This window comes from Pleurodeles waltl, chromosome 5, assembly GCF_031143425.1.
Source record: "Pleurodeles waltl isolate 20211129_DDA chromosome 5, aPleWal1.hap1.20221129, whole genome shotgun sequence".
Lineage (NCBI taxonomy): Eukaryota > Metazoa > Chordata > Amphibia > Caudata > Salamandridae > Pleurodeles > Pleurodeles waltl.
The window spans coordinates 1368051101-1368065243 of NC_090444.1; the positions used below are offsets into that span (position 1 = coordinate 1368051101).

At 43.3% G+C, this 14143-nt stretch overlaps 1 protein-coding gene across 1 annotated transcript in view; it reads right to left on the reverse strand.

The window, feature by feature from the left end:
* Positions 1-14143, reverse strand: part of BCKDHB (branched chain keto acid dehydrogenase E1 subunit beta) — an 880450-nt gene that overhangs the window by 662002 nt on the left and 204305 nt on the right. The window contains exons 5-6 of the mRNA XM_069235622.1: positions 9178-9333; positions 1595-1703 (exon numbers count right to left, since the gene is read on the reverse strand). Coding sequence (XP_069091723.1) covers positions 1595-1703; positions 9178-9333 — 265 coding nt within the window. The remainder of the gene's footprint in view (positions 1-1594; positions 1704-9177; positions 9334-14143) is intronic.

Below are 14143 nucleotides of genomic sequence, written 5' to 3' on the forward strand. Positions count from 1 at the left end.
ACCCTGTACTCTGCACGGTGCTTATGCAGCCTGTGGGATAAGAGATGCACCCGAAGCCTCTCTTGAACTACTCCAAGCTCTGGAAATCCAGCCTGAGTGGTGCAGCCTGCAGGTCTGACAAGCTGTTCTGGCATGAGTCAGTTGATGTAGCTTCAGTCTTGCATCCTGTGATGTCTTCATCTTTGGAACACATGATGGGGCACAGCGACCCAATTAAAAATATTTACATTTAAGTGGATGCGACTGTGAATCATTTATCCTAGGCACATATGTGGTTGACAAACTAATGTGTTTCTAGGTAATTTGATGGCAAGTTACTAGTGATGTGCATATACACAACAAGCGTAATTTTACGGCAAAATTGAAAGAAAACAGTTTTTGGCCCCTGGCGGTCCCCACCACCAGTCCTAGGAGTCAGGGTATAACTAAATTATTGTCACAAATTGTCCGGGCCGCAGGGGATGTGTCCCAGGGAGGAAGGGCCTCGTGGCTCCCCCTCCTGTCTGACAAATTGGCCAGGTCCAAGGGGATGGGGTCCCTAGGGCCAAAATCAGCCCAGGGAGGTGGTCCGGGCGACCTTCCCTCCCCTTTTAGTAATGCACAGTGGGTGCCTACGGGGTGGATGGGGATGTTGGCCGCAAGTCAAGTTACCTTGTGCCTGGTGTTATGTTATTAGCCTCCTTCGCCATCTGCCGTGGAAACAGACTTCTTTAGTGTAGATACTGGAATTTCTGTGCATCTAGTGGAAATCATAAAAGCTTTGTAGACACTTGTAATCGCAGTGTGTGTATGAACACTTGCGCTGCATCTGGAAAGCGTGTGCGCCCATGACACTACAAAACTGTAATTTAGTTAAGAAAATTGTAATTCAGAGGAAGAGCAAAATGGAGCAGGGGTGACGAGCACACAGACTAACAAAAGCATAGCAGGGAGAAATTTCCAGGACAAGAGAGAGTGAGTAGCACGGAGGGGGAGAAAAGCATTTGAGGTAACTCTAAAACACATGCAGTCTAAGAAGTGCTGCAGGAAAAAAAAAAAACAGAAAAGAAAACGTTCCTCAAAAGCAAGCGTTTGTGGAAGAAACAAAGAAGCCAATCAATGAGGTGGTAACGGGACAAAGACATGCTGGACGGGCTAAAACAGACACAGCCAGTGACTAAAAAGAAAGGAATTATGAGTGACAAAAAATATCCAATGGTGTGCAATGGGAGAAATGTAATCCTAGGTGCAGAGCTTTTAGCATGTCCTCAAGCTATCTTTGCGAATAGACAGCTGTGCTGTCTGGTAGACATCAATCTAAGAAGTGAAAGGATTAACTGTGCAAAGAATGCTTCACATCTAATACTTTTATCAGGGAATACAAACTATAATTATGTTTCAAGAACCATACATTTCTCAGTCTCCACCACGATAACGGGGTTCAATTAAGAATGTCCATTCTCATTGGTTTATTCTCCTTTGTAAGTGAAAACTGAGCGAAAACAAATAGTCGGGCCACATTCTAATTTTAACAGGTTTCTTCCAGACTAGACAACGTCAAACCATGTTCAAGATAGTTAAATAAAGCCGTTGTATTAATTTAACAGATCCTTACCTGCAGCCCTGTAGAGTATTTTAGGCTCAAAAAATATGCACGGGTCTTTGTCCTCTATGCAGGACATGAGGAGTCCCTTTGCTTGGACTGGGCTTCTTGGGATGACAACCTGCATTAAATAAAAAAAACACATACTCATTATTTGGCACGACGATTATTTAAAACACGGAGAGTGCTAATTATTTGTAGTGCAGGAGGTCTTTAAAGAGGGACTGGTCCCAGCATATTGAAGAATCATAAAACATGAATATAACTGATCAGACTTGGTGTACATTCATCTCTGGTGTCCGTGGAATACATTTGTTCTTCTGACCAGTTAAAAAGGCAAAAAATCACAGTGCTTAGAGTAATTCAAAAGGAAATGCTCGCATAGGCAGATGAAAGTAGTTACTTAGGAAATTCAGCAGAAATGCAGTACTGATGCTACCTCAAAACATTACGTAAGATTAGTGCTTAGTATCACAAACAAGGAGGGTGCCGACAGTCGCACAAAGACGATCCATGTATTAAACACTTCATGCAACATCATCACTGAGTGGCAGTGGTGAATAGGGGCAATCCTTGAAAACGAGGAAGTTGAAGTTGTCTTTGAGTCACTTCCAAATGAATCATAAGATTTCCAGGCAATCGGACCAGAAACCAAGGGACAACACATGAGATTTTCAGAGCAAGGAACCAGAACATGAGGGGACTGCATGCCAAACCAATAGGCTGGATGGATGATAGTCAGTTTTTAGATATCTGGTTGGCTTGGTAATCAGTCAGATTTTGGAAACGTAGAGAGGTGCTCAGCTACAAATGGATTTGTGAGCTACACAAAGCAACTTGATATGCACCCATGTTGTTCACAGCTGATGTAGGGGTTTCCATGGCTTGGGAGATTTACTTTGAGGACTTAATGCCAATCATTAGCAAAGATGGCAGGTTTCACTCATACTGTAGATAATGTAAAATTTGGTACAGGTGGAAAGCATCCATCTGACGGCAGTACGCATGCCACAATACACATCAATGCAAATCAATGGGTCTCACTGATGAAGCTATTAAGAAGGTATTTCAAGGAGATGTGAGAGAGTTCCTTAAATTAGTATTCAGTTTGTGCAGTGTGATTTTGGAAGAATGCTTTTATGGCGCAAAGGAAAACTTTTTTTAAAGCAGGCTGATCAGCCAGATGAAGATTTAGAAATGATCTATGACCTTGTGAGAATGTCAGTTTGTTTGACCTGACAGCCTTAGGGTGGTCACCCCACAACTTTTTGCTTGCCTCCCTCCACTTTTCTGACATTGTTCTTGCTGGATTTAGGGCTCTGCTAACCAGTGCTAAAGTGCAGATGCTCTCCCCCTTAAAACATGGTAACATTGATTCATAACCAATTGGCATTTTTGATCTACTTGTAGGTCCCTAGTAAAGTGCACTACATGTGCGCAGGGCCTTTAGATTAAATGCTACTAGTGGACCTGCGCACTGCTTGTACCTCCCCCCCCGCCCCTCAGAGGTAGCCCCTTAACCATGTCTCAGGCCTGCCATAGCAAGGCCTGTGTGTGCAGTTTCACTGTGCCACTGCCACCTCAAAGTAGCATTTAAATGTACTTGCCAAGCCATAAACTTCCCTTTTTTCAACATATAAGTCACCCCTAAGATAGGCCCTAGGTAACCCATAGGGCAGGGTGCTCTGTAGGTAAAAGGCAGGTCATATCTCTGTGTGTTTTATATGTGTTGTGTTGGACCTGGCTTTTTGACAGGGTCATCCCCAAACTTTTTGCCTTCCTCCTTTCCTTTTTCTGACCTCATTTTTGCTGGTTTTTAGACTCTGCGCACTTTACCACTGCTAACCAGTGTTAAAGTACATATGCTCTCTCCCTTTAAACATGGTAACTCTGGATCATACCTGATTGGGCTATTTAATCTACTTATAAGTCCCTAGTAATGTGGACTACATGTGCCTAGGGCCTGTAGATTAAATGCTACTAGTGGACCTGCAGCACTGGTTGTGCCACCCACTTAAGTAGCCCCCTTAACCTTGTCTCAGGCTTGCCATTGCAAGGCCTGTGTGTGCAGTTTCACTGCCACCTCGACTTGGCATTTAAAAGTACTTGCCAAGCCTAGAACTCCCCTTTTTCTACATATAAGTCACCCTTAATGTGTGCCCTAGGTAACCCCTAGAGCAGGGTGCTGTGTAGGTAAAAGGCAGGACATGTACCTGTGTAGTTATATGTCCTGGTAGTGTAAAGCTCTTAAATTCGTTTTTACACTACTGTGAGGCCTGCTCCCTTCATAGGCTAACATTGAGGCTGCCCTCATACACTATTGAAGTGTCAGCTGCTGATCTGAAAGGAGCAGGAAGGTCATATTTAGTATGGCCAGAATGGTAATACAAAATCCTGCTGACTGGTGAAGTCTGATTTAATATTACTATTCTAGAAATGCCACTTTTAGAAAGTGAGCATTTCTCTGCACTTAAATCTTTCTGTGCCTTACAATCCACGTCTGTCTGGGCTTAGTTGACAGCTCCTTGTGCATTCACTCAGACACACCCCAAACACAGGGTACTCAGCCTCACTTGCATACATCTGCATATTGAATGGGTCTTCCTGGGCTGGGAGGGTGGAGGGCCTGCTTTCACACAAAGGACTGCCACACCCCCTACTGGGACTCTGGGAGACAGGATTGAACTGAAAGGGGACCTGGTGCACTTCTTAGCCACTCTTTGAAGTCTCCCCCACTTCAAAAGCACATTTGGGTATAAAACAGGGCCTCTGCCCTACCTCATCAGACACTTGCTGGAGAAGAAACCTGAACCAGAAACTACATCCTGCCAAGAAGAACTGCCTGGCTGCTCAAAGGACTCACCTGTCTGCTTTCTACAAAGGACTGCTGCCTTGCTGTTGGCCTGCTGCCTTGCTGAACTCTTGTCTGGCTGTGAAAGTGCTCTCCAAGGGCTTGGATAGAGCTTGCCTCCTGTTCCCTGAAGTCTCAGAACCAAAAAGACTTCCCTTTTTCACTTGGACGCTCCGTGCGCCGAAAATTTTGACGCACAGCTTGTGCCGCGGCGAGAAAAACGCCGCACACCGACGCTGATCAACGCGACGCTCTGGGGACGACCGGAAATCCGACGCACGGCTTCGCAAGGACAACGCCGCCCGACCTCTAGAGGAGAAATCGACGCGACGCCTGCCGTGAGATCGTAATTTCAACGCGCAGCCCCGCAGAACGACGCGCAGCCGGAAAACAAGCAGGAAAATCCACGCACAGACCCGGGACATCTGGTAATCCCTGCGATCCACAGAAAGAGACTGTCCGCGCGCCGGAAAATGACGCACGACTTCCCCGCGTGGAAAATAACGACGCAAGTCCGGGTGTGCTGGGGAGAAATCGACGCACACACCCTTTTTCCACGCACCTCTTCTTTTGTGGCCCTCTGAGGAGATTTTTCCACTCTAAACCAGGTACTTGTGCTTGAAAGAGACTTTGTTTATATTCTAAAGACTTAAGACACTTTATATCACTTTTCAGTGATATCTCTACAATTTCGCATTGCAACTTTATTCTTTTTGACCTACAATTATCCTGATAAATATTATATATTTTTCTAAACACTGTGTGGTGTATTTTTGTGGTGCTATATGGTGGTATTGTATGATTTATTGCACAAATACTCTAAACATTGCCTTCTAAGTTAAGCCTGACTGCTCGTGCCAAGCTACCAGAGGGTGGGCACAGGATAATCTTGGATTGTGTGTGACTTACCCTGACTAGAGTGAGGGCTTCTGCTTGGACAGGGGGTAACCTGACTGCCAACCAAAAACCCCATTTCTAACATGTTGGTACAAGGAAACTCCTAAATTCATTTTCCACTACTGTGAGGCCTGCTCCTTTTATAGGCTAACATTAGGGCTACCCTCATATACTGTTTGTGTGGTAGATTCTGATCAGAAAGGGGTAAAGAGGTCACGTAAAGTATGACCTGAATGGTAATAGAAAATCCTGCTGACTGGTGAGGTTCAATTTTATATTACTATTTTAGAAATGCCACTTTTAGAAAGAGAACATTTCTCTGCACTTAAAATCCATCTGTGCCTTACAGCCTGTCTCCAATCCACGTCTGGGTTAGACTGGTTGACAGTTCCCTTGTGCATTTCACCCAACCACAAACACAGGATACTCAGTCACACCTGCACTCATCTGCATACTGAATGAGTCTTCCTGGGCTGAAAGGGTGGGGGGGCCTGATACTTACATTTCAAAGGCTAGTGGCCTGCCCTCACACAATGGACTGCCAAACCCCCTACTGGGACCCTGGCAGACAGACCTATACTGAAAGGGGACCTTGTGCACTTCCAAAACAATCTTTGAAGTCTCCCCCATTTGAAAGGCATTTTTGGGTATATAAACTGGGTCCCTGACCCCACCAACTGAGACACTTCCGGGGACAGACACTCTGAACCAGACCCTGCAACCCATCAAGAGGAGCTGCCTGGCTACCCAAAGGACTCACCTGGACTGCTTTGCTGTGAAGGACTGCTGCCTTGCTGGCCTCTGGCTCTGATGAGAAGTGCTCTCCAATGGCTTGGATTGAGCTTGCCTCCTGTTTCTGAAGTCTCAGGGCCAAAAAGACTTCTTCTCTTCACGGAAAATCGACGCACAGTCTGGCGGAATCGATGCACAGCCTACCCGGCGGTGAAAGAATTGATGCCTCGCCAAACCGGAGCAACACAGCCCGGCTCCCCGAGTGGAAATCGACGCAGCGCCTGCGTTGCGACGAACTTTGACGCACAGCCAAACCAATCGAAGCAGCACCAAACCGGAATGATGCAGCCCGACTTCCTGCATGAGGAAGCGACGCAGCGCCTGTCGTGTGACAAACTCACACATCATCTGTGCCCATCAGGAAATCCGCTGCCCACCTTCCTTTTCCCACACACCTCCTCCTCTGCGGTCTTTGTGTGTGCAATTTTGATGCATACCAGGTACTTTGCGCACACAAAAAAACATTTCTTGATATTTAAAGACTTAGGGGGTTATTACAACTTTGGAGGAGGTGTTAATCCGTCCCAAAAGTGACGGATATGCCACCAGCCGTATTACGAGTCCATTTTATCCCATGGAACCCGTAATACGGCTGGTGATATATCCGTCACATTTGGGACGGATTAACACCTCCTCCAAAGTTGTAATAACCCCCTTAATCTCTTATCATTGCAAAAGTGATATTTCAACTGGTGCTTATCAAATCTTGATTGTTTTGACCTTAATTTACTCAGATAAATATCTTATATTTTTTAAACCTGTGTGGTGTATTTTTGTGATGTTTTTACTGTGTTGTTGCATGGTTTATTGCACAAATAGTTTACGCATTGCCTTCTAAATTAAGCCTGACTGCTTAGTGCCAATCTACCAGAGGGTGGGTACAGGATAATTTGGATTGTGTGTGATTTACCCTGACTAGGATTGTGGTCCCTACTTGGAAAAACGGCGTATACCTTTGCCAACTAGAGATCCCATTTCTAACAGAGTTTCTTTGCCCAGGAGTAGTCATTTAACCATATACCTCAGCAGATTTGGGTAGACACCGTTAAAGGAAGGAGTGAAGTGTCAAAGGCTTGATTCTGCTTGCAGGCGAAACAAAACATGATGAGTTTGGCTTATTTTGGATTTTGTGTTCCAGCAAGTTAGAAGATTTTGTGCAGTGGTCGGATCACGAGAATAGCTAATAATTCATATGTTTGGGCGTAGAATCACTTAAGAAGATTCCATACACGGAGAGTCACTGCAAAGAGGCAAGAAAGAAGCATAACTTGTAGGCATTAAATCAGTCAATATGAATAATGGGCATGCTTTAAGATTGATGTAAGGCGGTAACAAACTTGGCAGAACGATACAAAAGGTTTTTGTGTTGTCGACATGAGTAAACTATGAGCAGCAGCTCTTCACAGGAAATCTGTATGTGGGCTCGTGTGGTACAGGTCATTCCATTATTAGTGGTGGGCACTAAACAGCATTTATTTACTGCTGAAAAGCAGGGAGAATAGAGTCAGAAGGAAAAGAGATGGAAGAAGAAGATTCTGGATACAGTCAATGAAGGGAAGGCACAGATCTCTCCCGTCTTAGAACTCTGCTTAAAGTACTGTGTATTAATTTGGGAATCGAGTATTAGTTAGCATACCACCAATCTAATAACTGAGCATAAAGTCAATCTGTTGTGGGGGAGATGAAAGAAGAAACATTTGCGTGCCACCAGAAAAGATGCGGCTGGAGTTAATCAGATAGATTATGTCTCCGATGTAAGTTGTGAGGTTCACTCCAGGCAACAGACATCGGTGCAGGGTAACACCGGGGAAGAAGAATATGAGGAGGGCTATGCATCAGCAATGCAAATAACAGAAACTCCTAAAGAACTAACTTCTGAGTTAATGTGAGCAAGGTAAACGTTTCCAGATGGGGAAGGAGTATACATAAAAAATATGAGGTTACACAACTTTGTGTCCACAATTCAGGAGACTGCAGAGTCTTGGCTTGTGGTGGTGAGACAATGTGAAAACCTTTTAAAGAAACTTTTTTTTTTTAAATCTATTCTGGATAAGATGAAATGGGAAAAGGATGATGGATCGCGTTGACAGAAAGGTCCAATAGATAGACCTATTTGGAGAGAAGGGATTGCAGCAACTTGGCCTGCATAGAGACAAGAGCAGATAACGGAGTATTTAAAAAGGATGAAGCAAGTGTGATTTTTTTTGGGGGGGGGGGGTGGGTTCTCGTTGGCACATAAAAGCTTGCTAGATTTTAGCCTGTGGGTTGCACATCAAAGTAAATACTTATAATAAACTTCAGTTCATCCAAAAAGTGTGAGGGTAACTTGAATTGGATATCACTCTTTTGCAAATTCCCTGAAAAGATTTGGATATGGACACGTTTATAGTAGGAGTCAATGGCGTATTATTCATAACACGTTTGTTATGATTCTCTTTTCTCTTTACAGTTTTAAAATATGTTCTTATTTGGCATTACATTTTAATTTCACCCTCCATCTTTGTGGTTTTTCTAAAAAGCAATACCTTATTTAACATGTAACAGACGCTACTTTTGTACCGATTGACGGTTTTAGCTCACCAATGCTTATTCACTGAAGTCGAGGCTCACACACCTTGGGAATTTGTGTCTTACTGGTTTTTCACCGTTTGCATTACATTTATTTGATGAGTGAACATTTCGAGCAGAAGCACAAAACATACCGTAGCTCCATTGTGATACATAAGGGCCGTAGCAGCCAAGCGGTAACCTACCGAAATGTTAAAACGATAGAGATGCAATGGGAAAAACAACAACAGAAGAAACATTCCAGCCTACACACAGGCAAGGAGGGATTCGCAGGGTGATAACTAACTTGCATTCCAGCAGAGGGCGCCCGGGAATCTCAAAGAGCCTGATCTGGATGGATCTTCTGGTTGTTCATGGGACTGTTAGAATGCAGTTAGCATGGATGGGTGTATAGGGAAGTGTTTGAAAGAGGTAAAGACGAACGATACCATTTATATACATGCAACACAACAAATGGGTAATTAGAAAATGCAGTGTATTACAGTACCTTTATCCCTGGGCAGTGAGCAAAAAAGGCTTCTGGACTTTGGGAATGATATAAGGCACCATGACCCACACAGCCCCAAGGCGCTCGAATTGTTAGCGCTCCACAATTAAATAGGTCCCCTGAGCGATATCTGTATTTAGCTGCTTCATTCACAATCTGAAAAATACAAAATAAAATACATGTTTAAATAAGAAATGCGGCTCATAATCGCTGTGAGCAAGCTTGAACCAAATTCTTCACTTAACAATTCAGGTGTCAGGAGGTCTTCGTGACAAATCAGTAAGAGCAGGAGTGTTATTCACCAAATTCCTACATTAGCCTAGCACCGGTTTACCACTAAAAAGACTCTGAAGCTGAAAACTGAAAAATGTGAACTTCAAAGCCCAGGACGGACTTGACTCAAACAAAGTCATTACAGATCGCTGTTTTCGGGACTTGTGGAAAAGCAACAGAGTTGGATCCCAACATATAAATTGTTCATTATTGATAAAATAGTGAAAAACGCTGCATAGACCTGTGAAAAGGAGATGCATTCAGAGCTGGTATTTCATAGGAACCAAATGAAGTGTGATTCTAATAACCTTTCATTTGATGTAACCACAGTGCAGTGAAGCATATACAAGTGATGGATGGAAGGCTAGGATGAATCTGGGCTACTGGTAATCACTCAGGTCGTATCCCAATTAATCTTTTGCACACAATGCCACCTCAGTTTGGACACAGACATATGCAAATTAGTCTTGCACATACTCCCAAATAAGCAGTCCAGCCCAAACTGCCAGTCCTCCCAAAACATGAGCAACCCAAGAATGGTTTCCACATGATTGGGGCTAGTTAATCAGGAGCAGCCGGGCTCCTAAGAAACAGTGAGCAAGGGACCCACGTCTGTACATACCCACTTAACTTAATAGTGGGTTGAATACTTCAATTTATCTCAGCTATTGGTAATTACTCAAGGCTGCATACCAATTTATCATTATTTTGCCCACCATGCCACCTCAGTTTGGACCCGGATGTATGCAAATCTGCCTTGACACTGCTTCAATACGAACAGTCTAACCCACACTGCCAGGCCAGGTCCTCCCTGAAATGGAACACAAGTACCCCAAAAATGGTTTCACCCTGATTGAGGCTCTTCAGTCTGTACAGACTGGCTCCAGTGAGCACAGAATCAAGATGTGGTCATACCAAACACACTTGGGGCACTACATTAAAGTGCACAAAAAAGTGATGGATAGTGCTTGAATTAAGCAAGTAGTGAATCGGCCAATGGTAATTACTGGTAACGCACTGTCAGTCTATTGTTATTCTGAACACCATTCATCACAGTACAGTTCACTGGGGCACACAGCATCAAGACCAGCAGACCCACTAATGCGCATGTGTGTGCTGTGCCATTCCACGATGCAATCAAAGTTTATAATTCATACCTATTGTCATAAATTCACAAAATACCCAAAACAGTCCTTCTTAATCACAAATCGAACAATCTTTATTAGAAAAACATCATATAAATATTTTTAATCCGCAATTCACCAATTATTATTTAATCGCTGGAGGCATCATACAAAAAACCTAACTGAAAACACACCCTTTCATACTCTACACATATAAAACTTGGAATGTAGGTGTCACTTAGCATTAAATTAGTCTCCACACATTTCACTTCAGAGGTCGCAAATGTTGTTTATGTACAATTTTATTGGAACCTAAATGTCCATCGGTAAAGATGGTATCTTTAACTTGTACATAGTCCGCTATCTCAGGGATAGAGTCGCTTCACTATTGGTTCCGAGGAATTAAACTTCTTCCCTCTTTCCCTATAGGTCTATTCAGCTCCTCTCCCCCCCAGCACCTCAGAATAAGAAAACCACAGGGAAGTTTTTTTATGTCTTATTCCTGTTAATTTTCTTGTGGGTCCTATTTCTTTCTTGCCTCTTGCTTTAATTCTGCGACTTATCCTTTAACTTACTTTTGATACGTTTTATCTAACTCTTGCATGCCGTTATTCGTCTTCTTCTAGGATTTATTGTCCTTTTAATTATAACTTCTTTCCTTTTCTATATAACCCTTTTCCCCTTAGCAATTCAGTCTCTTTCTCTCTTTGGAGACTTAATATTTAGGTGTCATTTCCCTCTATGTTAGAGAGGAAAAAAAGCAAGTAACAAATAAATCGGGAAACAAAGAGAAAATAAAAAATAAAATTAAAAAAAATGTGGGCTTGTGCTTTTCTACAAACTTAGCTCTCAGAGAAGAGGAGTTTGTGTTAACTTACTAAGGACTTTATTGAGTCAAGTAACGTTGTTTGCAATTTTCTGACCTCCGAACACCCCTTAAGACACTGTTCTTATTCTCCTTTGCCTGCCAGTGATTCATTCATTCGTTCACCCACCTGGACGAGCCATGTTCATCCTGGAGCATGGCAGGCTGTCTTGTGAAGCCAGCAGGTCTATTAGCAGGTCACTTTGTCCAGTTGGATGGCGTGGATCTCAGATGAGGTTTCATCCTCTCAGCACCCTCTTTAAGTGCTCCAATCTCTCCCAGCCCTCGCCCTAGGCTCCGCGTCGCTCCAGTTGAGCTCTCTGCATGTGAAGCTTCCCGCCTCACCGAACCTCTTCTCCGCATAGCTCCTTCCTCCTGGGTGGTGGTCGAGTTTTCTTCGGTGTATTCACATCTGTCTCCCTCGCGTTCCTCTCCCGCCATCGCTGTTGTTTCCACCTTTATGTGTCTCCTGCTGTCAGTCTTCTATGTCTACTTCCTCTTCCACTGCTTTGTGTTAAAACAAAAGTCTGTTTTCTCTTTTTTTCTGTAGGTGCAGATGTTGGAGAAGACCGCCAATGGACTTCAGGGAAGTTCTCTATGTTTTCCTCCTCACTCCGCTCTGCCTGACAGTAGCATCATTGGGTGTGGTACATTTCCTTATTTTAATGTCTCGTCCACATCAATCATATATATCTGTCAACTTTTCTCTCATAACCTTATGCAGTTGTTGATGTGAAGAACTATGAATCTATAGTTTACATTCAGCCAATTAATTTCCAGCCTTCATCAGAACACTATATTATTTCAGCTAAACGCAATTTCGGTTGACATCTTTTAGACGCATCTTTATGATATTAGTATTTCTCCATTTTTCCCAATGGTTTTATTTCTGGTCACTTAATGTCTCTGACTCTGCTTTAGTGCCATCACTATCAATTTTTTATTTTTGTGGTAGCAATATTTGTATTAAAATCCCATCTCTCAGTCTCTCATGAACTGCTTTCTCGTTGTGATCCATTCTCCTTTGGTGCTATTTCGATGATTTCCATGAATCGGTCGGTCTCCTCGTATACCGATCACTCTCCAAAAGGTGCAGCATGCAAGGGGATTGGTGGAACTGGACGCTCTTCCTACTGCTCGAAGCCTGCTCACTTCGAAAATGTTTCAAGGAGAACAGTAATTCCCTTATCAGTCTCCTAACTGGATTAGGTGTCAAAACTCAAAGGAAGCACTGTTGGGTAATGTTACACGTTGCCTCCAAACTCAGCCTCCCAGCAAAGGGAAAAACACACATTTGACGCATCACTTCACAGTCTGTCCAACACATGACAGATGTGAAAGAGTTTTACTTATCAAGCTCATATGTATTGCATTACATTGTATTAGAACATCTGCAGAGCGATCCATACCCTACAAGGGTCCAATGCAGCTTCAGTATGGATCAGTAATTGGCTACCTAGCTTGCTGTGCATTACTGATATCACCCAACACCTTGATGAGGTCCTGGGTTGGGATGTCTCACCTTTGAAGAGATTTCGTATTTGTAGCCCTGCACCACATACTTCACTGGATACCCTTAAAATCTGCTACAGGGAAAACAAAGGGTCACAAGGAGTTTCTTGCCTCTTTCGACTTTAAGCACAAACATCAACTGACATAAAATCAGGTGGACTCTCTCATTCTCAAAGCTCACCCACGTGCTCCTCCCGCATGTCACAACTACAGAGCAGATGCAGGCAGCAACATTCAGTCCAAAGTGTGCAGGTCTGAAGGGGTTTCTGGATTTGGATTACCTGGGAGTCAGGACCCTAGCAAGGAATGGGAGAACACCACACATCCTCAAAGCACAGGGATAGTATTATATGAAATCAAGTTTCTGGCCAGACGATTCTTGGATAAGGCTTTTATCTGTTAAAGTTGTTCAAGGGGCAGACCCACAGAAGCATCTAAATAGAAGTATTTTTTTTAAAGTCACAGTGCTGCTTGCCAGTTTCAGATGAAGCAAGAGTGTATTTGATATTTCTGAAACACAGCAGGTCTTGCACCAGACACATAGGTTATCATCACAGGTGTGCACGTGTTCACACATGTCTTTAAGAGAACTTGAAACAATTTTTGAAGTTCAAGGCAGTAGTTTGAATCTACTAGCAGCATTGCTACATGTTGCGACCTGACGTAGCCCATTAATGGGAAGGTGGCAAGATTCCAAATTAAAGATCTGATGTCAAATCCGCTCATATGCCAAAATGTAGTAAATATTTTGTCATCCCTGCATCCTGTTTCCTCCCAGCCCTAGCAGCAGCCACAGAGGTGAACATTCTCGCAGACCATTGCTGTCTTTGTAAGGAGGCGTGAAACACCACAATACCTCCACAGCCTTTCGAAAAGCAATGTTTTGATGGTAGAAACTCGGTCTGATGTATCTGGGCAACGTGATTTAGATCCCCAAGGAGTGCACTGCGTCCTGGCTTGTGGATGCAAAATACACATCTCTTCCAACACAACTGATTCTGAGAGGTTGCCAATGTTAGCGCGTCTGACCTTAATAAGTAAACTTACAAGGGGACACGAATAGGTCATTGAACCTTTTGACTCGCAATTAAGATGTTCTTACCATAGCTCCAGTACATAATCAATAACCAATACACAATAATAATCATCAACAAATCAATAACAGTAATAATCAATGGAGTCAGTAAATGTC